General features: G+C 55.9%; 2 protein-coding genes across 5 annotated transcripts in view; one reads left to right on the top strand and one right to left on the bottom strand.

The window, feature by feature from the left end:
• The first annotated feature begins 4851 nt into the window (after window positions 1–4851).
• On the top strand, window positions 4852–11249 carry Spdef (SAM pointed domain containing ETS transcription factor). The gene is made up of 5 exons (XM_051152627.1): window positions 4852–5285; window positions 7175–7372; window positions 8164–8211; window positions 8314–8460; window positions 11071–11249. The coding sequence occupies exons 1-5, from the start codon at window positions 4862–4864 to the stop codon at window positions 11247–11249; spliced, it is 996 nt and encodes a 331-aa protein (XP_051008584.1). The 5' UTR covers window positions 4852–4861.
• Window positions 11250–16654: 5405 nt separating this feature from the next.
• The window catches only part of Pacsin1 (protein kinase C and casein kinase substrate in neurons 1), a 45670-nt gene continuing 40427 nt past the window's right edge, over window positions 16655–21897 (bottom strand). For all 4 annotated transcript variants that reach the window (XM_051153466.1, XM_051153468.1, XM_051153467.1 and 1 more), the window contains exons 4-10: window positions 20924–21159; window positions 20364–20519; window positions 20037–20212; window positions 18663–18783; window positions 18440–18567; window positions 17684–17871; window positions 16655–17249 (exon numbers count right to left, since the gene is read on the bottom strand). In XM_051153466.1, coding sequence (XP_051009423.1) covers window positions 17140–17249; window positions 17684–17871; window positions 18440–18567; window positions 18663–18783; window positions 20037–20212; window positions 20364–20519; window positions 20924–21159 — 1115 coding nt within the window. In that variant the 3' untranslated portion in view covers window positions 16655–17139. The remainder of the gene's footprint in view (window positions 17250–17683; window positions 17872–18439; window positions 18568–18662; window positions 18784–20036; window positions 20213–20363; window positions 20520–20923; window positions 21160–21897) is intronic.

Raw genomic sequence — 21897 nt, forward strand, 5'->3', positions numbered from 1 at the left:
TCCAGAGCTTCCCCAGGCGAAAGGTAGAGGGCACAGTAAGCAGGTGCTGGCCGCCCTGTGGATGGTCCTGGCTGGCCGAGCATCTGCTGCCTGCTGGAAGAGCGCCCCATCCCAGCACACAGGTGAACCAGGAGGCTGAGGAAGGCCAGGGATGGTTTGGCTGGGTCTAGGAGCCAGGCTGTGAGTGGCCAGCATCTCTTTCATGCCAGGTATGGTGGGTGCCGGAGATGAGCATGCTGTTCCTCTGAGTTTTACCTGTCACCCAGACCTAAGACAGAGGGGTTACAGCCCATGGATGCCCAGTGGCGGCAGGAAACAGACCCAGGGGAGTCTATGCCAAGTCATGCACAGCCATTTAACAAACTGCCTCCAGATCTAAGAGTAGGTGAGCAGGAGGTGGGGCTTAGCTCTGGCCTGGGACCCTCCCCTGTTTATCCCAGAGCCCCCATAGGCAGCTCAGCAGGTAGGACAGCTCTTCTCAAAGCAAACTGCCATCGCCCTGGGCCCTCTCTGACATTTAATGCTCTGGGCTCCAGCTGCCTGCCAGAAGTCTGAGCCTGTCACTCCCACCATTACTTGTAATCACTCCTGGCCAGCCAGGGATCTCATCTCATCATAGCATCCGGCAGGGGCCATGGGGAAAGGACCTCCCAGCACAGAAGAAAATGTCAGCGAGGCCTCCCAGGGCTCTTCCAGATGGAGGCACCCTTACCTCCCAGGGCTGAGATTCAGGGATTCAAGCTGAGGCTGTGTGGGAGGGGGCAAGGCTCAGGTCACTTCTCTCAGGTAGCAAGAGGCCTGCTTCATGTCCCTTGTGAGCACTTCCTGTCTGGGAGTGGGTCTTGAGTCCTGCCTTCTCACTCCTGTCCAGAGGGAAGAGAGAAGTTGCTTCTCTACCTTGCCCTCCTCTGAGGAGGGTCTGTGCACACAGATGTGAGAGGCCTGTGCCAGAGAAAGAGAGAGAGAGAGAGAGAGAGAGAGAGAGAGAGAGAGAGAGAGAGAGAGAGAGAGAGAGAGAAAGAGCGCAGCCACATGGACCCCAAAAATCCCTAAATAAAAGAGCTTCACTGGAGGGTTCACACCCACACAGGAGGCCAAGTGAAGGCATGAACTGCAGTTTTGCTGGAAAGTTCTGAAAGCCAGGCAACATTGAACTTGACAGGGTGGCTATAGGACTCCAAAAGCCCCACCTGGGCTACCAGCGGGAGGTAGAGACATGGTGGCGGAAGGGAGCCTTTCAGCACCCGTGGGCACAGATGCCAGGGATGGCTGGAGACCCGCAGCTGTATCCCGCCCCTTGCCCACTTCTCTCTCATTTTCTTAAAGACAAGCTCCCACGTAGCCCGAGCCAAGTGCAGACTGGACCGGGGTAGCAGGTGGTCATGTTAGTGGAGTGAGTCTGGCACTGTGCGCACTACACAGCTGAATCCAGTTCTTCTGAAGGGCTGATGTGAGGGGCGACGCTGCTGGGTCCCCAGGAAGGCGGGACCCAAAAGGCAGAGATGAGCAAGGGAGTGGCAAGATATTGGCAAGGAAGCTTGGGGCTCCCTAAAACCTAGACTGACCGGGCTCTCTCCGAGGTGCTGACCAGCTGGTGGGTATTGGGGTGCGGGTGTGAAAGACCCACACACTCTGTGAGGCTCTTCACCAGGTCCTAGTATTCCCAGGGGACAGGGGGTACTGAGAGATGGACAGCAAGCTATGATGCCCTATCCACTCACCCTCCGATGTGGTCCTGCCTCCTGGCCCAGCCTGCACCAGCTGTTACCAAGCCTTCTTTTGTCTGGAGAGGTAACCAGGACTTCTGGGGCAACAGCAGGCCAGCCCCACTGAGCCTTAATCCAGACACGTGGCTTTACCCCTGAGACCAGCTCAAAGTTTGGAGGCTGCAGGCGTCACTCAGGGGACAGGGAGGATGACCTCAGGCGATCTACAAAGCAGTGGCCTCTTGGTTCTGTAGCGGGTCCCTCCCTGCCACTCGCTGAGCTTCAGCCTTCCCCATGTCCTCATATGCTCATTGGCAGGTGGCTTGCTGGGGATTTAGTCACCAGTTCATGCCCATTGTCAGTGGGTCACCAGAAGGCTTCCATGGGAGCAGGGATTAGGGAACCTGGGAGAAGAAATCGCCATCTTGGGAAAGAGGGCAGTAACACAAGGGGAAATGGCCATGGTTGTGTCCCCTGCAAGGAACAAGGCAAGAAACCAGAGGAGACCATGCTGGCTGGCCACTAGTCGCCATCCAGCTCCTTCATCCATTCTGAGTTTCACCGATGCTAGAGACGGACCCCAGGGCTTTGCACACGCTAAGCTAAGCAAGCACTCCACCAACCGAGGCCCCTTGCAGCCCAGGGAGCAGGGCAGGCAGCTGGAGCCTCGCAGGCTGGAGTCTTGAGTAGAGGAGTTCCACAAAAGGCTGAAGGGACCTGACGGTGAGGAGGGAGGAGGAGCCAGGATGAACCCTGGAGGACGAAGGGAGCCAATGGTGAAGTGGGCACAAGAGCTGGAAACAGGAAGGTGGCCAGAGCAGGAGCCTGTGATCCAAGGAGCAGGGTCCACACACAGCCAGGCTACACTCTCCTGAGCCTGGGCATCTGCCTCTGGGAGGCGAGACCCTGGAGTCTGTTGTTAGCCTAGGCTGTGGGTAGCTGTCCTAGTTAGAGTTACTATAGCTGTGATGAACCACCAAGACCAAAGCAAACTGGGGAGGAAACGGTTCGTCTGACTTACACATCCACAGCACTGTTCATTAAAGGAAGTCAGGACAGGAACCCAAGCAGGGCAGGAACCTGGAGGCAGGAGCTGACGCAGAGGCCATGGAGGGGTGCTGCTCACTGGCTTGCTCCCCATGGCTTGCTCCTCATGGGTTCCTCAACTCTGTTTCTTTTCTATTTGGTTTTTCGAGACAGGGTCTCTCTGTATAGCCTTGGCTGTCCTGGACTTGCTTTGTAGCTCAAACTAGCCTCAAACTCACAGCAATCCACCTGCCTCTGCCTCCCAAGTGCTGGGATTAAAGGTGTGGGCCACCACACCCAGCTTTGGACGCATTTTCTTTTCTTTTCCTTTCTTTTATTTATTTTTTTTTTTCTCTTTTCTTTTTTGATTTGTTTTTCGAGACAAGGTTTCTCTGTGTTAGCCTTGGCTGTCCTGGGCTCGCTCTGTAGACCAGGCTGGCCTCGAACTCACAGCAGCGAAGTTTCCTCCTCTCAGATGACTTTAGCTTGTGTCAAGTTGACACGACTGTCCAGCACTGTGTGTCTGTGAGGCTCCCTGACAGGATGGAACCTGAGTTCTCCACGACACCTTCTTCTCCTGCCCCAGTCCAGCTGCTGCTGTGAGAGGCCAGAGGTGCAGCCAGGTGCCCCAGCCATTAGGCCCCAGGGGCCTTCCCCTCTGTTCCATTGGTCCAGTCAGGGGAGAGCTGGACCCTAGGAGGCAGAGTGAGGGGAGGGGAGACTGCTGTGTGCACTGAGGTGGCAGAGTCTCTGCTGGGGAAGGGTCCTGAAGACCTTCCTTGTACCTTGACTAACTCATCAGTCAAACAAGAATAAGAAGAAAGGGGAGGGCATGGGTGCCAGGGCTGTGAAGCCTACTCGACAGATGAGGTAGGAATGTGATATTAGGACAGTACCGGGGCCAGCACTGTTCCACTGGCCTTTCCTGCAACAGTACTTCGATCCCAGCACCTGTCTCCCCTTCCACCTGTGGCTGAGTCCAGGCAAACATAAGACTACAGGTAATCAAGTTCTCCGGCCTCTAGGAAAGCCAGCAGCTGGGCACGGGGCCCAGGGAGCTGGCAGGGACTGTCTTAACGTGGCAGGCATCGGGTGCTGGGGATGTGGATGGGGCAGGAGGCCATGGAGGGGTGAAAGAGAGGGGATGAAGACTTAGGGAGGCTCTCCTGGCTTGGGGCCTCCACCTGGGGCATAGGGTGTGGGCACAGGCCAGGGTGGGGACTCAGAGGCAGAGCAGGCTGTGGACACTGCCTTGGTAAACACCAAGGGCCCAGGGCACACACACATGTTTGCATAGAAGAACTTGAACTTCATCCAGGCCTGCCCTCTGTTTCCTTGAAACTCCAGACCCCCCCCCACTCGACCCTGCCCATCCCACCCACCCAAACCTATTCTTCCTTGTCACTTAAAGGGTTCTTTGAAAGGAAGAGCTGGGACAGAGGCAACAGCGTCTCCTCCCTTGTTGGCTGTTTGTGCCCTGCAGGAGCCTGCTGGGCTGTGCTGGAGGCTGGGTACTGGGCAAGCAGGGGGTGGACACTGAGCAAAGAGGTGGGGAGAGTTGCGTTCATCAAACTTTGCTAGTCCAAGAGAACAGGAAGCTGTTTCCTGAGTTGTAGAACGTTTTCACTGTGGCTCTTGAAGAAACCCAAGATTTTGTTTTCCCTCCAGACCTGGCTTTTTCCTTTGTCACACTCCACAACGTGGCAAAAGCCAGCTGCACAGTGGGTCCTGCAGGGTGGCCTGAGATGGGTCAAGGTACCCTGTGCCCCTGCACAGTCGCATGGGCTGAGGACCTGCAATCCCAGTGCCTGCGAATTGCAGGAAACAGGAAGACCCAAATGACCTAGGCCAGCCTGTGCTACATACGACCTTAAAAAAGTGTCCGCCCCCACAATGTCCACGCCCCACCTTGGCCACACATGCACCGTATTGTGTTTTCCAGCCAGCCCTGTACTCACTGCCCAGTGACCCAGAAGCCCCCAGGCCTCTCTCCCAGGCTCAGCCCACTGCCTGCTGAGCCCTGAGTCCCATAACCAGCTTAGTGGTCCCCCACAGAGCACGGATGGCCATCAGACCCACTGAGCTTCTTCTCCTTTGATTTGTACAGACGCAGTCACAGCTGCGGCATCATGGGCAGCGCCAGCCCAGGCCTGAGCAATGTGTCCCCTGGCTGCCTGCTGCTGTCCCCAGATGTGTCCCTGCGGACAGGTGTGGAGAAGGCAGCGGTGGTGGCAGCGGCAGCCGCGGGAACACCGGGCCCTGAGAAGCAGGAATGGAGACCGAGCTCACCTGCCACCCCTGAGCAGGGCCTGTCTGCCTTCTACCTCTCCTACTTTAACATGTACCCTGAGGAGGGCAGCTGGGTCACCAAAGTCCCCATGGCCAGTGGCAGGGAGGAACCCCTGGAGGAACCAGAACAGTGCCCGGTCATCGACAGCCAGGCCTCAGGGAGCAGCCTGGATGAGCGGTCCCTGGAGCAGGTGCAGTCCATGGTGGTGGGCGAGGTCCTGAAGGACATCGAGACGGCATGCAAGCTGCTCAACATCACAGCAGGTGAGAGCCTCCCTGCCACCTCCACCAGGGACACAGGCAGGGTGGGCACCTGCTAGGCAGACCTGATCACCACGGCAGCCCAAGGGCACACAGCAGCTGGGCCATCCGCACCCGCCCGGGCCCTCACTTAGTGGGTGAAAAGCATACACATAGTTCCACCTGGCTTCCCACCTTCTGTGGGACTCAGCACCCCTCTCCTGTCACTCACTGTCTCGGCTACTTGGTCTCTTCCCATTTTCTTTTTCTTTCTTTCCTTCTTTCTTCTCCCTCTCCCCCCTTCGGTTTTTCGAGACAGGGTTTCTCTGTGTTAGTCTTGGCTGTCCTGAACTCGCTTTGTAGCGCAGGCTGGCCTTGAACTCACAGCAATCCACCTGCCTCTGTCCCCCGAGTGCTGGGATTAAAGGCGTGCGCCACCACGCCCGGCCCTTCCTCCATTTTCTTGTGACATGAGTGGTTGCCGTCAGAAGGTCTGAGAGTATGACTGTTCCCACCTCGCTTGCTGCCTACACCTCATCAGAGGATTTGTATATCCCGGTTCCTAGACAGCGCTGGACATAATAGCTACTCAATAAACAACCATCGGCTGACGTCACCTGCCTGGCCCTGTGCAAGGACTGAGGGACTAAGCAATGAACAGGACATTAGAGGTCTTTCTGTGTGTGGAGCTGGCACGATAAGTCAGAAATAAACAGCTGAGTGGGGCCCTAGTAAACTGTGTGTGTGGGGGGGGGGGCTGTGATGAGGAGAGGATGCCAAGGAACAGACTCTGTGTGTGCGTGCGTGCATGCATGCGTATGTGTGTGTGTGTGAGTGTGTGTGTGCCTGGTTGGGGGTGTCATGCAGCCAGTGCTGCAAGTGGAACTTCTACAGGCCAGAGAGCCCTTGCCTGCACCCTACAGCTTTGCCATGAGAAGGAGGGGCTTCTTTCACCCCTCGCTCACCTTCGCATCACCACCCTCAATCTGCAAGATGCTCCCAGGTGCTGTCCCCATTCGAGGCCACTCCTGCCACATCTCTCCTCCACTTTCCCACACTCCAGAGAGCCCCACCCAAAAAGGCTCCCCCATGGCACCTCTTCTCCTGAACTGGGCTTGGGAGGGGTGTGCACTCAGAACAATGCGGACAGAAACAAATCACATTGACCTTAGGGAGGAAAATGGGCTTGTGAGGTGGGAGCAGTCTAGCCTGCAGGTCACTCAGCTGGGACGCTGGCTGGAACCAGTGTTCACCCGGAGGCCACACTGCCACTCTGACCCAGTCTGGTTCCAGCTGTGTGCCCTGCTAGGCTCCCTAAGAGCTTTTTCCCAGGGTACACACATAGTCGGTGACCCATAGCTGCTTGGGGTAGCTGCTCGCCATTTGCTAAGCACCAGATAGGGGATAGAGCTTCCTCCCCCCACCCCGCCCCTCGCAGCATGCCTCAGTTTCTATTCCAAGATGGAGGGGATCACTGGGTTTGTTTGTTTGTTTCCTTGAGACGACTGTGGAAGGCAGCAGGTATCTGGCAAAGCTTGGCTGTTTCTGGCTAAAAGCTTAGGTGACCCAGGTTCTGTCCCAGTCAGAGCTGGGGTCTTCTGAAAGGCCCTGTAGGGGGCTGGAGAGACACCTATATGTGATGGGTTGCAGAGGCCACAAGCTTGGTTTAGGGCCCTGTCTCTTCCCTCTCACTTTGCGTGTGTGTGTGTGTGTGTGTGTGTGTGTGTGTGTGTGTGTGTGTGTAGTGTCTACCTCCACGGAACTCCCCAAGGCTTGGATCCCCCACCCCTACCCGACCAGGAGTACACAGTCCCAGCAACAAAGCTTCATAGGTGTGCCATCTGCCACACTACCTACCACCTTCGGGGGAGTGCCCACATCAGTCCTAAGCTAAGATGGTGTCTCTTGCTCAGACCCTGGGGACTGGAGCCCTGGGAACGTGCAGAAGTGGCTTCTGTGGACCGAGCACCAGTACCGGCTGCCTCCAGCAGGCAAGGCCTTTCAGGAACTGGGCGGCAAGGAGCTGTGTGCCATGTCGGAGGAGCAGTTCCGCCAGCGCGCACCCTTGGGTGGGGACGTGCTGCATGCCCACCTGGACATCTGGAAGTCAGGTGAGACATAAGACAGCACAGGCCGAGTCTCTCCCCGCACCAGGGTGGTCTTGAACTCGCATCAGCCTTTCTGTCTCTGCCTCCCGAGTGCTGGGATTACAGGCATGCATCCCCATGCCCAGCTCTTACTTTCCTTTTTAAAGGGAACCCCCCCCTTTTAAAAGTTATTTAATTTTAATTTATGTGCATTGGTGTGAGGTGTCAGATCTTGAAGTTACAGACAGTTGTGAGCTGCCATGTGTGTGCTGGGAATTGAACGCAGGTCCTTTGGAAGAGCAGGCAGTGCTCTTAACCACTGAGTCATCTCTCCAGCCCCGAACCCCCTTTTAAAGGTTAGCTTTATTTTGTTTTATTCTTTGGTTTTTCGAGACAGGGTTTCTCTGTGTAGCCTTGGCTGTCCTGGACTCGCTTTGTAGACCAGGCTGACCTCGAACTCAGAGCAATCCACCTGCCTCTGCCTTCCCAGTGCTGGCCCCTTCCCTTAGAAGTCTGGGGTGAATGGGGCACAGGACCCAATCAGGTGACTCTGAGTGGTTAGTGCCTGCCCCAGTCCCAGGGCCTGACCAGTGGATGTGACCTGAGCAACAAGGGACTCTGGCCCTGGCTGATGCCCTAAGGGTGGACAGAAAGAACGGGTGGGTGGAGGTCTGATGCAACCGCTAAGGTGAGGAGGTCTCAGCACCTGCTGCCAGGCCACAGCTTCAAGGGACATCCCAACCCCATTTCACAGTGAGGAGGGGAACACAGAGGACCTATGCTGGGTCTCCAACCTGCCCCTCCTTGTCCCACAGCGGCCTGGATGAAGGAGAGGACCTCGCCTGGGGCCCTTCACTACTGTGGTGAGCTGGGCATGCGCAGCAAGGCCTGGTGGGGCTGAGGGAGGTTGCCCTAGGAAGCGAGTGGTAGCAGCAGCCACTCACCCTGTCCGCCCTGGCTTCCAGCCGCCACCAGCGAGGAGGCCTGGACGGATGGTGAGGTGGATTCGTCGTGCTCCGGGCAGCCCATCCACCTGTGGCAGTTCCTCAAAGAACTGCTGCTCAAGCCCCACAGCTACGGCCGCTTCATCCGCTGGCTCAACAAGGAGAAAGGTAGAGTCGGCCTAGGAGGAGTTGGAAGGAGACGTGAGATCTGTCAGAGGGGTGGGAGGGGCTAAGACGGAAGGGTGGGGCTTATACAGGTGGGGCTGGGGCGCTGACTGCAGAAAGGGAGGAGCTAGGCAAGGAGCGCGGCTACTATATAAAGGGTGGGTTGGGGCGGGCAGAGAAGGTGGGGCTTCTGTGGGGCTGGAGGCATAGGGGCGTGGGCTGAGCTCCAATGGAGATGGGGTAGGGGCAGGGCTCTTGGAGGGGAGGCTGCGTGGGGGTGTGCCCTGGACTGACTCCGCCTCCCCCTGTGCTAAATGTGCCACTCAGAGACCTACATTCCTGCAACACGGAGCTTTTTAAAGTTTAGGGTGCTGCTTGTGTCCTCCTCGGCCTCTCCACCAGGCTTCATCTTGGTAGTGAGACTCCGTCAGGACCTCACAAGGCCTGGAACACAGCCCAAGAATGGGAAAACACCTGGCTTCAGCAGGGCGTGGTGGCGCAGGCCTTTAATGCCAGTACTGGGGAGGCAGAGGCTGGTGGTCTACATAGAGAGACCTTGTCTCAAAAAAGTCAAAACAGGACTGGAGAGACGTCTCAGCCCTTAATCCCTGCACTGGGAGTTGGGCAGCGGCAGAGGCAGGCAGATCTTTGAGTGTCTGAGGCCAGCCTGGTCTACAAAGAGAGTCCAGGAAGGACGGCCAGGGCTACACAGAGAAACCCTATCTGGAAAAACCAAGAGAGAGGGAGAGGGGGGGAGGGAGGGAGGGGGAGAGAGAGAGAGAGAGAGAGAGAGAGAGAGAGAGAGAGAGAGAGAGAGAGAGAGAGAGAGAAATATATTTGGTCTTGCAGAGGACCCAGGTTCAAGTCCTAGCAGCATGTGGCCGCCCTCAACTTCTTCCGACTCCAGCACCAGGGCAAGCACCGGGGCACACTTAGAGACATGCAAGCAAAACACTCTTACACATGAAATAAAAAACAGAAAACACCGTGTCTTCGGGGCTGGTGAGAAGCTCACAAGCGCAGGTGTTTGGCACCAAACCTGAGTTCAGTCCCTAGAGGATGGACACTGTTTTCTGACCACTGTAGACCCGCATACTCAGGACACATCTGCCGACAGACATTCATGTGACCGTAAACAATAAATTAAAAGAGTAAAGAAAATTAACAAAACCATAGCTTCAAGCCAGAGACTCATGCAAGCCCCTTATATAACACAAATGTGCTAGGTTCGGAACTGCAATGTGGGATTTCAGTAATGATGCAGGTCATCTGGCTTTTAGTCCGAAATCCCTAAGTGCTCCCCAGTGAAAACTCTTCATAACCCCGGCATGGATTTCTTTCCAAGAAAACCCGTCAAATATTCCCAACTCCGGCTGGAGAGATGGCTCAGTGGTTAAGAGCACTGCTCTTCCAGGAGTTGTGAATTCAATTCCCAGCATCCACATGGTGGCTCACAACCATCTATAATGAGATCTGATGCCCTCTTCTGGCATGAAAGTGTACATGCAGACAGAGCACTGTATATGTAATAATAATAAACAAATAAATCTTTTTTAAAAATTCCTGGGCTGGAGAGATGGATCAGAGATTAAGAGCACTGGCTGCCTTTCCAAAGGTCCTGAGTTCAATTCTCAGCAACCACATGGTGGCTCACAACCATCTATAATGAGATCTGGTGCCCTCCATACATGCAGACAGAACATTGTATACATAATAAATAAATAAATAAATAAATCTTTTTTTTTTTTTAAATCCCAAGGGCTGGAGAGATGGCTCAGTGGTTAAGAGCGCCACCTGCTCTTCCAGAGGTCCTGAGTTCAATTCCCAGCAACCACATGGTGGCTCACAACCATCTATAATGTAATCTGATACCCTCTTCTGCAGATAAAGCACTCATATGCAATAAATAAAATAAATAAATCTTTTTTTAAAAATCCCAAGTCCTAAAACTCCAAACTTCTACACATTAAAAATTTCAGATTAGGGTTACTCAACCTGCATTTGGTCAAATACTATGTATAAGTTGGGATTTCAATTGGTAATAAAAGTAAGATTTATTGAAATATATTTGCTAATGCCAGGTGTGGTGGCATATGCCTTTAATTCCAGCACTTCAGGACAGCCAAGGCTATATATAGAGACCCTGCCTTGAATGAAAGAAAGAGAGATAGCCGGGCGTGGTGGCGCACACCTTTAACCCCAGCACTCGGGAGGCAGAGGCAGGTGGATTGCTGTGAGTTTGAGGCCAGCCTGGTCTACAAAGTGAGTCCAGGACAGTCAAGGCTACACAGAGGAACCCTGTCTTGAAAAACCAAAAAAAAAAAAAAAAAAAAAAAAAAAAAAAAAAAAGAGAGAGAGAGAGAGAAAGAAAGAAAGAAAGAAAGAAAAGAAAAAAAAGAGAGGGGGAGAGACAGAGGGAGGGAGAAAAGAAAGCAAGAAGGGAGAGAGGGAGGGAGGGAGGTGTTTGCTAGGTCTCAGCCTGTCCTGGGTCCAGGGCTGAAGAGGTCCCTAGCATCTGTCCCCTTTGCTTTCCCCAAAACTGATCTTTCTTCAGTCTCCCTTTTTCCATGCCCTTTACCTGCCTCCCTCCTCCTCCCACGCTCTTCTCTCCAGGCATCTTCAAAATCGAGGACTCTGCGCAGGTGGCCCGGCTATGGGGTGTGCGCAAGAACCGGCCGGCCATGAACTACGACAAACTGAGCCGCTCCATCCGCCAGTATTACAAGAAGGGCATCATTCGCAAGCCCGACATCTCTCAGCGCCTTGTCTACCAGTTTGTGCATCCTGTCTGAGAGCCACAGAGGTCCGGGGAGGGGGCCACTGGCACCCCAGAATCCAAGGCCACTCATTGATCTGGGGATACACATGATCTCTCTGGGTACCTCTTCAGGTTGGACTGTTTGTTCAAGTACACAGGGCCCCTGGAGGGCCAAGGGAGCCAGGGCTGCTCGCTCACAAATGGAGAACTCAGAATTCCCAGAGGAAGCACCTATAGCGCACAGGGACTGGACCACGGCAACTCACGGGACTGCGATGTCACTGCTCTCTGCCCCTCTCACTCATCCTGTCCCTGGCGTGGTGCTAAGAGATGTCTTCACCCTGTGTTGGGGAGCCAGGGGTACCCAAGGAGTGGGCAATAAAGATACAAGATAACTGGCAGGTCCCCAGTGCCTGGCTGTGGATGGCACAGCCTGGAGGTCAGCAGTGGTCAAGGGTGCCGTGCTTCGAGGTGCTTAGGACAGTGGCCACAAGGGACACTTGCTCAGGGAAGTGTCATGGAGCCGAGCCTAAGAGGAGAGCACGGTAGCTGTTTGGTAAATGTCATGGAGGCACAGGGTTCGCCAGGCCAAAGTAGCTAGTCTAGCCCGGTATTGCATCCTCCGCACCCTGGTGTGCCTTAGAGGAGGTGGACCAGGCTGAAGGGGCTGTAAGGAAGGCAGCCTATGCGTGCATCTGTTCTATTGAAGGGCAGGGCTTGCTGCCAGGCGTGCCCACATATGCCAGGTGTGCCAGGATCTGGCTCTCTTGAGAGAGGCCCAGAGCCTCTTGTAATTTGCTTGACCACCTAAGAAAGCTGAGCCACATGGTGGCCTATGGGAGACGGTGGATGGTTCAGTAGCTTTGGGACAGTGGCTTTGTAAGGCTGTAAGGATTTTGCAGCTCTGTCCCCCAAACACTTCACAAGGCCCACCCGTGGAGCCCTGAGTCCCTCCCCTGGGCACACCACTTGAGTGTGAGGAGCAGAGAGTGTTCCTGTCTGCATGTGGAAATATCAGACTGCCTGCCCATTCTCCTGTGTAATGCAGCTGTGTCACACTCCCCAGATATTTTTGCCGAGATCAAGCCTCCTGAGGACCTACCATGTGCTAGCCACCCCCACTGCCTTTTTGTCATTGGTTGACCTTCTCAACAAAACCGTGAAGTCAGGATCATTTCTCTATTCTGCACATATGCATTAGAGGTCCAGGGTAAGCAGTTAGCTCACAGCCACACAGCCATGGGTGCCAGGGCTGTGAGTTCACCCATCCCTCCCCAGGAACAGGATTTCCTCTACCTTTCCTTCTCATGGGCCAGCACCCCCTGCCCCACAGCCCTTAGTTTCTGAGGCCAAACTTCTAGGAGAAAGGACAGGGAGCTAGCTGTACCACCCAGAACACCAAGGGGTTTTTGGTTTTTGGTATTTTGTTTTGTTTGAGACAGGATTTCTCTGTGTGGCCCTGGCTGTCCTAAAGTTGCTTTATAGACCAGGCCAGCCTCAACCTCAGAGATCTGCCTGCCTCTGCCTCCCAAGTGCTAGGATTGAAGGTGTGTGCCACTACGCTTGCCTGGACCACCAAAGGTTAAAGGCATCCTATACCCCTAGCCTTCTGTCCCCAGCACTTTTATTGTCTCCTGATGAGACAAACAGTGCCTTGGCATCGGCCATGTGGGACTGGACTTAATGGGTGCCGGGGTGGCCCCTCTACCCAGGCCTCTGCCTTCCTAGGCCCCAGCTATCTGCCATCCCCAGGGAAGAGGTGGTCTGGGACCCTAGCCAGAGGCAGGCTCAGCTCTGCTAAACTGGTTTTCTCCCCAGCCAGGGCATCCTTCCCCTCACTAGTCCCTCAAGTCACCCAGTTGGATGTCCCAGCTGTGCCAGGGTCAGGCTCAGAGCTCCAGCAGGGCTGGGGAGGGGATTGCAGTCATGGACCGGGGAGCAGTAACAGCTCCACAGACGGGAGCTATGGGAGACCAGAGGGGCAGCTTCCACTGAGGGACCTTCCGAAGGCTGCATCTGCCCCAGTGGGCGCCTTGTGAGCTAGCAGCACACAGTGGCTTCCCCTCCCTCTGCTAGCACATCCCTATTAGAATCTGGCCTGGAGGCTAGCAGACCAGGAGTTCAAGGTCACCCTCAGCCCCACAGTCATATAGAGGCCGGCTACATGAGACTTTTTATTACTTTTAGATTTACTTATGTGTTATGGGTGTTTCGCCTGCATGTATGCCTGAATACCACCACGTGCATGCAGTACCCTAGGAGGTCAGAAGAGGGTGTTGGAGTCCCTGGGACTGGAGTCACAGAAGGCTGCAAGGTGCCCTGTGGGCGTTGGGGATGGGACCTGGGTCTGCTAGCGCGGCCAATGCTCCTAGCTGCTGAGCCAGCTCTTCAATCCAAATCGTTAGCAAAGGAAATGAAAGAAGGGAATGAGTGAAGAACAGAGGTATGGAGGATGGGGAGGGAGGGTGGGGGGGTGTGCGGTGGGGAAGGGAAGGAGGGAGGGAGGGAGGGGGAGGGAAGGGAGGGGGAGGGGAAGAAAGGCAGGCTGGTATGATGGTTCAGCAGGTAAACGTCCATACCAGGAAGCCCAAGGTTGTCCCCTGAGCTCCGCGGGGCTGAGTGGAGGCACATGTGCGCTCAAGCCTGCTCTCTGCCCCAATTCTCATACATTTACACGCAGTTTTTAAAAATGTAAACAAATTGTTTAACAAAATGAAGAAAGAGAATTGAAAGGAAAAAAAAAAAGGAGTCCTGTTCAGATAAGAGTGGGCTTCAAATAGGGACGGGCTTAGGGGATCAAGGCAGCTTCTCTTGGTGTGTGCACCCCGGGGGAGGAGGAAGGTGGGAGGGGGGGGGGAGGGGCTGCATTTGTATGAGGCCCTACCACACTGCCAGGGTCAGAGAAACCTTCAAGACACCCCCAAGACACAGAATGGGGGAGCTGAGGAAGAGAAAAGGAGGCACCGGTCTCACAAAAGATCTAGCTGAGGTGCAGGTGGACATCAGTGGTCCAGGCACTGGCCTGGCAGGGCAGGGAGAACTGAGCTCCTCCCAGGGCGGATGCTCCCAGGAGGCCTCTTACAAAACGTGTTCACAGCAGGAGCAATCAGCAGGAGAGGGAAAAGACCAGCGTCACGCTATGGGAGGCCTCAGCAATGGCTTTTTAGAATTCTGCTATAAAACTCAGAACTACACAAAGACCCAGTTCACCCTTGAACCACAAGATCAGCTGTTTATTTATTGGCTGGTTGTGGTGCCGGGTATGGAAACAGCCTCATAAGTTAGACAAGGATGCTGCTAATGGGCTGTGCAGCCAGCCTTAGAGCTATGAGTCTGGGACTTCGACAGCCTAGCTCCCCGGGGCAGTGCCTCACTTCTCACTTTGTATCGGAGGCTTGAGCCTCGGTGACCTCCCTCAGGTGGGACCTGTGCCCTCAGTTGCCTAGCTCGGTCAGCGCTTGGCCTTGCACAGGGCCAACTCCAGGATGGACATCTTCATCTCAAAGACCCTACCAAGGGCCCAGAACACAATCCCCGAGAACTGAAGACGCATGACTCAGGTGACAAGTCCAGCCAGGATGACAGAATTCTGGTTTTATCGACAGCCGTACAGTCACAACTGATAGATAGATATATATATTTATATTTATATACCTTTAAATTACACAATCATTGTACAAAACAGGCGCATTGCTGAGACCACAGCACTTCTCGGAGTTTCACAAGTGTCGGAACTAATGGAGTTAGGAAGCCTAGGGCGGTGGACGCAGTGGCGGCGGGCGCAGCGCAGCCTTGGCTCCTCCTGGAACCAGGCTGCAGGACGGTGGTTAACTGGGGACGAAACACATCACGACCGAGCCCTACAGGGCTCCCCCGAGCAGCATCAAGGGGCCCCGGGGAGTACAGGAGGGGGTGTGGACATGGCGAGCAGTGTGGTCCAGCCCAGGGCTGAGTGCCCTGACAGACACCAGCAACGACAGGTGGGGCGTGGCTCAGGGCTCTGGGGAATTCCAGGGGGGGGTGGGGGAGGGGAGACCCTCCAGCACTGGCATGCTGAGGAGCGTGAGGAGCAAATCTGGTCCCCAATGGGGTCGTTCGTAAGGGATAGACTTTACAGTCCCTGCCCAGGAATGGGCCGCAAGGGTACTGAGTGGGGTGGGCCTGGGGTCCAGTCAGGGCCACATCCCCTCCCCATGTGCCGGGAAGCCGCTGGCGCAGAGAGGGGGAGCCCAGGCCCCAAGGTGCAGACATGGCGGCTTCTTGCCTTTCTGAGGTGAAGGTGGAGGACCCCTGCCAGCGGGGGAGAGGGGAGGGAGAAAGGAGGGCTTTGAATCCCACTTCCAGTTGGTTCTGAGGGGCCCAGGACCCTATCTAGGCTGCAGCTGAAGGCCCTAGGGCAAACAGTGACAAGGACGTGGGTGCTGGCAGCCCTGTAATGTGGATGCCATGCTCTTGGCCCTGAGGGAGGACTGACCTAACACAGGCCCCTGCCACAGCCCTACTCAAGAAAAGGGGTATGTTAACAGTGTCGGGTGAAGCAGCAGGGCGCTAAGGGGTCCGGGAGAACATGGGTTGTGTATACTCTTTCTTTGGGCTTCCGGGTTCAGGAGGCCAAGGGTGTCCGTAGTCCCAAGGCCTAGCGGACACCAGCAGTGAACAAGGGATTTCTCGTCTTTGTTCCCACAGAAATGGCCTCTGAGCACTTTCCACCGTAGGGGGTCTTACCCGACCTGTCTGCTTCCCACCCCACCCACCCAAGGGAGAACTGCTACCCACTTTCCAACCACAAGGGTCCTGTGTCCCCTCCCACCCCCTGGAGTCCTTTAACGGAGGCTCGGGTTTAGAGAAATGGGGGTGGGGGGCTGCCAGCATTCAGGGGGGGTAATGTTGGGACGCTAAAAGGGACAAGGAAGAAGGATACGGTGACCAGCCTGAGCTGCTGGCTTCCCCTTCTAGTGAAAGCTGGATGCTCCCCTGAGCCCCGTATCTCCTAGGTTGGCCAAGAGTGGATTGGCTTCCCAGAGGCTGATGTTGACACAGTGTTGGGGGGAAGGGTGGCCAAATGCCTCTTCTCCAGAGAACAGGAGGAGGTTGCTACTGTTGCTGGCTTTGCCCTGGGGTTGGGGGAGGAAGCTTTGCCCAGTGCCAAGGTCTTAGGAGACGGGCAGGGGTCTCTGCAAGGTGCCCAGTGGCTCTGTTCTGAGGAGGAGGAGCCTCTGCCCACAGGCACAGACAGGGTTTTCATCCCTCAGAATGGGCCTGGCATTGGGAGAGTTGGCACTGCACGGACAGAGGGTCTGTTGTTCCTGTCACTCTCCTGTGTGCCAGGGACACCATTGCTCCCTCCAGCTCCCCAGAAGCCTCCATAGAAAAGGGTGACCATTTCTTCCTCCCAGCCTTACTGGACCGAAAAGATTGGGGCTGGGAGGAGAGGCACACCCCCAGGGCAGAATGGAAGACTAAAGACTGGGGGAACTCCTTCTTGGAGTGTGGTAGAGGCCTTTACGAGGAGGGTGGTGACAGAAGGGGGCCAGGAGAGGTTAGGAAGCCAGGCTCAGGTGACAAGGGTAGCTAGCTGCTGGCAGCCTGGGGTGGGACAGGAGAGTGAGGCAGGCCGGAAGGCTCCGGAGGGTATCCCTCAGGATTCAGGAGACTCTTTGGTGGACTCCGTAGAGCAGATGTGACACTGGGCTAAGGCCCAAGATCCTTGCCCATGCTGTGGGGAGGCCATCACCCTAAGCCCCGCTACTCTGGCCTCCATGTAGGCCGCAAATGCCGTCTCTTCGTATATCTTCTTTTGTTCGGTTTTGACTTTTAAAAAAATAAAAGCTTGATCGGAAAATATGTCTGGAACTCTATGGCGAGGGGAGGGGAAGGGTGGAAGGCGGTGGACAAGGATGAGAAGAGTTGGGTGGGCAAGGTCACTATATGGCCTCGACGTAGTTGGCCGGGTAGAGGCCCAGCTGCCCGCTGTCCAGCCGCCCGCGGCACCAGCCCTGCTCGTCCTCTTCTCCCAGCTTGGTGAGCTCGTCTCCTGGAAAGCGGGGTGGGGGGTGGGGGTGGGTGGGTGGGAACACACAGAGACACCTTGTACAGGTGGACAGGTACTCAGCCCCTCCCTGTCCGTCAGTACAGAGCTGCTAGCTGGACCTCCCCAAGTGCTCCATCTGATTTACCTGGACTTAGATTCAGGGCTACATCTCCACCTGACATCCAGATGATGCCCTGATCCACTTCAGCCAGCACCTAACGGGATCTCTGCCCCAGACCCCATGCTCAGGCCTCTGCCCTGACCAATCCTTGAAACCTGCCTGTCTTCAAGCCCGACTCTCGCACCGCCCAATTCAGGCCTGGTTTTCTCCCTAGCCCCGCCCGCCCCGACCCCACCCACATAGCCCCGCCCACCCCAGCCACGCCCCGGCCCCACCCCCACGTAGCCCCACCCCCCGCCCCACCTCGCCTCCCTACCCGCCTTGAAGCTGAGCTCATCCTGTTCCTGGCCATCGTAGTCGTAGAGCGCCCGCACCCGTACTCCCTTGGCATCATCCTCGAAGGGGTTGGCGCCACCATTGGCCTCATTCCCCCCGAAGGGGTTTCCGCTCTCATCGTCTGACCACTCAGTGGCGTACGGTTGGCCTCGGTCATAGCTGCTAACACTTGGGTGCAAATGGAGGAAGTGTGTCAGCGGCTTTGACCTCACCCCTGTCAATACCTTCTCCTAAACAGAGCTTGGGTCCAGATTCTGCAAGGCTGGAGCGGAGATCAGAGCACACAGGAGGGGGCCCCAGCCAGTGACCCGCAGGCAGCATGAACATTTTACATTAGCACTTCAGCTCCTGAGGGAGACAGTGCCAAAGAGGCCCCCCAGAGACTGTCTGACCCCGTGAACGAGCGCTATCTGGGGTCCAGCTAGACTGTCTCCCTGGTTCTGAGGTGGGATTTGTTGCCCAGCCTCTCTGGACTTCCGCTTTCCTCCTTATCCTTAGAATGCACAGTTCCCATTCCCAGACTGGTTGAGGCTTGACTCCATCCATGCTAGGGGGGACAGTGCTTGGAATACCGTGTGACTCTCAGCAGGTGTCTCGAAGGATCCCCCACCCACCTGCTTCCCGGACAGACAGCAGCTACGGTCTGGGGTCATTTCTTCTCTTCTTGGATAAAATGTACCGGCCCCAGTATATGGTTCTCTCTCTCCTAGCCAGGAGCTCCATGGGAGGTACTCACCTGCCTCGGTCCCCAGCCTGGGATGTGGACTCCACAGCCCCAGTGGCGTTGCTCAGTGTGGCCCCTTCTGCTTTCTTAGGCTGTTTCTCCTTCTTGGCAGTGGTGTGGGGGAGGTCCGGGTTCCACTCCTGGGGGCGGGGGGAAGTGAGGCTGAAGGGGTCTGAACCGGCAGCCCCCTCCCAACCTGCCGAGGACCCCACTTTGCTACCCTGTGCATCCTCACCTCGAACTGCGGCCAGTTCATGGGCATCCCGGGGCCACTGGTGCTGCGGAACCACCTGAGGTCCTCCTGGGCATCGGCCCCCCGGATGGCCTGTTCCAGCTCTCGGTACACATGGATGTAGCTGTGCAGGAGGAGGGGGTGGCACAGGCTTTCTTCTCAGCCCGTTCAGAGGCCAAGATGCTGGGCAAACCCCCAGCCGGGAAGCAGAAGGCTGTTCCCTCGTTGTTTTTAAAACCGTATTTACTAACTGTGGTGGTGACGTACCCCTTTAATCCCAGCACTTGGGAGGCAGAGGCAGGCGCATCTCTGAGTTTGAGGCCAGCCTGGACTACAAAGTGAGTTTCAGGATGGCCAGGGGTACACAGAGAGACTCTGCCTTGAAAAACAAACAAACAAAAATATATTTACTTATTTTATGTGTATGGCAGTGGTGTGTGCATCATGTGTGTCCCTGGTGTTCTCAGAAGAGGGTATTGGATTCCCTGGAGCTGGAGCCAGGTGTTTTGAGCCACAGTGCAGGTGCTGGGAATCACACTGCTTAACTGCTGAGTGAGTTCTCAGACCTTTCACCTCGTTTTTTGTTTGTTTGTTTTTCGAGACAGGGTTTCTCTGTTTAGCCTTGGCTGTCCTCGAACTCATAGTGATCCGCCTGCCTCTGCCTCCCAAGTGTTGGGATTAAAGGCGTGTGCCACCACGCCTGGATTCACCTGTTTTTTGTTTTGGTTTTTATGACTTATTTTCTTTCTGCAACTTTTGTTTTGTTTTGAGACAAAAATCTCTCTATGTAGCCTTGGCTGGCTTTGAACTCACAGAGATCTGCCTGCCTAAAAGCTGGGATTAAAGGCATTTTTATTTACATGCCTGGGTGAGTGGACACCACATGTGTGTTTGTGGCCTTGAAGGCCAAAGGTGAGCCACCTGACCCGGGTGCTGGGAATCAAACTCTGGCCCTCTGTAAAAGCAGCAAGTGCCTCTTAACTGTTGAGCCATCTCTCCAGCCTAGTATTTATTTATGCTTTAACTTTATGTTGTATGTGTGTGCCTGTGCATGTGAGTGCAAGTGTCGTCAGTGGCCAGAAGAGGGCGACAGAGCTCGGAAGCCGGACTTAACAGGCAGCTGTGAGTCACCTGACATGAGTGATGGGAGCAGAGCTCCTGTCTCCCCTCCAGCCGGAGTGGAGCACTTCCTGGGACAGCCCTCAGACCCAGCAGCCTCACCACGGCCTGCATACCCCCCAAGCCTGTGTTCCTAGGCTAACCAGTCAGCTGCATCTGCAGGCTCTTAGCGACACTCCCTCCACTCCTCCCTCCCCTCCCGGTCACCAGGCCTGCGGTGCCTGCGTGCCAGTCACTCAGCGGGCTGTGCCCAGGTACCTGCTGTTCTCCGCTAGGTTGAGGTGCCGTTTGATATCCAGCAGGACTTCTTTCAGAAAGACCAGTCGCTTCTCCTCAAACTGCTGGCACTGCTCGAACACCTGCTCCATGCCCTCCATGTACTGCGGCGTGGTCTTGCCCACGTCTTCCAGAACCTTCTCATACTTCTCCTGAGTCTGCAGGTACCAGGGTGGAGGATGGGGGAGGCTTTCACCAGGCCTGCAGCTCCAGCCACCACCCTCAGGGCCGGGGGGAGGGGAAGAGGGGGCACCCCACCCCCCCCCCCCAGCCCCCACCCCACTCCCGCAGCTGTCTCTCCACAGGTACCTTCTGCACATCCTGCTTGCATTTGTCCACTTTGTCCAGAAGTTTCTTCTGCTGCTCAGGGGTGACTGACTGTTCCGTCTTACTGTTCATCTCACGAGTCATGGCCAGCTTCTCCTCCTTGCAAGCCAGATGATAGGCCTTCTTGGCTGTCTCTAGCTGTGGGGAGATGGCCAGGGTGGGCATACGAGTGGTCACCCGTCACCAACACCTGCCTGCCCCCCCCACACCCCTCCACTGTGGAGCTGCCCTTGTAAGAGGCAGGAGGCTACTGGTCCTGGCTCTGGTTCAGGGGCTCCGGGCCGTGGCCTCATCTGGAGGTGCTGCCCCTCATGGTCCTGCAGATGTGCCAGGCACAGGAATCTGTGGAGGCAGCTGGCCGCCTGCTGGCGAAAGCACCGTATATGGACCATTTTTCTGCAGTATGCGGGTGTTCCCTCGTGGGTAGCCTCCCTATGGCCAGGTGTCCTCCTGTGACGCACCCCCCCCCCCCCCCGCCCAGCTGCCACCTGCCCTGCCCATCTGAGGCACCGCCCATCTGAGGCACCGCCCATCTGAGGCACCTCCTTCATTTTCTTCGCCCAGGGCTTCTGGGCCTTTCGAAAGCCATCCTCCGCCTCCTTGGTCTCCTTAAAGCCGCCCATGATCTGCTTGTGGTAGGCGTCTTTCTGCCAGTTCTTGACTTTCTCCAGGTCCTCATTCAGCAAGCTGTTCTTCACCTCCTGGTGCAGCTCGCTCACCTTGTCCGCCTCCGTCATCATGGCGCCCCACGCCCGCTCCAGGCTGCCATACTGCGGGCCTGGGCGGAACACCGGGGAGTTAGGGTTAGGCGGGAGATGCCAAGGCACAATGCCTTCAGCACTCTCGTCTTCCTCCCCTTTCTCTGACACTCTCCCTCTCTTCCCACGGCAACGGAAACATCTTCCTCTCGTCTCCCCAAGCGTCTACGCATCCTCTTCAGGCCCAGGATAGCCACTACTGCCAGGAAGCCTTTCTCTGATTGCTCCACTCTCACGCTAGCCTCAGACCTCCCCATCACGTGTGTCTCCTATACCGCAGGAGCTTCTACAGGCTCAGAACAGCGCCGACCCCAGGATGGGCAGGCCCTCTAAGCTTGCTGCTGGAGTTCGGGAACCAGCGGTGACTGACTGGGGTCTGAGATGCTGGGGACCAGACCTCAAGTTCATTTGTTGCCAGGCAGTACAGCCCCGCCCCCCCATGAGGACTGAACAAGGGCAAGCAAACCTGGACTTGTAAGTTCCGCATGATAGGAACCCAGGGTCGTGGCACCTGGGTGTGAGGTGTGATTTGGTTTGGGCCCTGGACCAGCTCAGCAGGGAGAGTGCTCGCCTAACATGCAAGAAGCCCTGTTAGTTTTCCAGCACTGTGTAAACAGGAACTGCTGACTCCGGGTTGGGGGGGGGGGTAGATCAGAAGTTCCAGGACACCCTGTGATATTTAGGGAATTGGAGACCAGCCTCTTAAAAAAAAAAAAAAAAAGTGTATGCCGGGCGGTGGCGGTGAATGCCTTTAATCC

The sequence above is a fragment of the Acomys russatus genome, chromosome 11, assembly GCF_903995435.1.
Source record: "Acomys russatus chromosome 11, mAcoRus1.1, whole genome shotgun sequence".
Lineage (NCBI taxonomy): Eukaryota > Metazoa > Chordata > Mammalia > Rodentia > Muridae > Acomys > Acomys russatus.

Excerpts from the sequence above, each read along its gene's own strand:
- Spdef (XM_051152627.1), top strand. The coding sequence starts at position 4,862 with ATGGGCAGCGCCAGCCCAGGCCTGAGCAATGTGTCCCCTGGCTGCCTG. Across the intron at positions 7,373-8,163 it reads CCTGGACATCTGGAAGTCAG|CGGCCTGGATGAAGGAGAGG; the intron begins GTGAGACATAAG and ends CTTGTCCCACAG. Across the intron at positions 8,461-11,070 it reads CTGGCTCAACAAGGAGAAAG|GCATCTTCAAAATCGAGGAC; the intron begins GTAGAGTCGGCC and ends TCTTCTCTCCAG.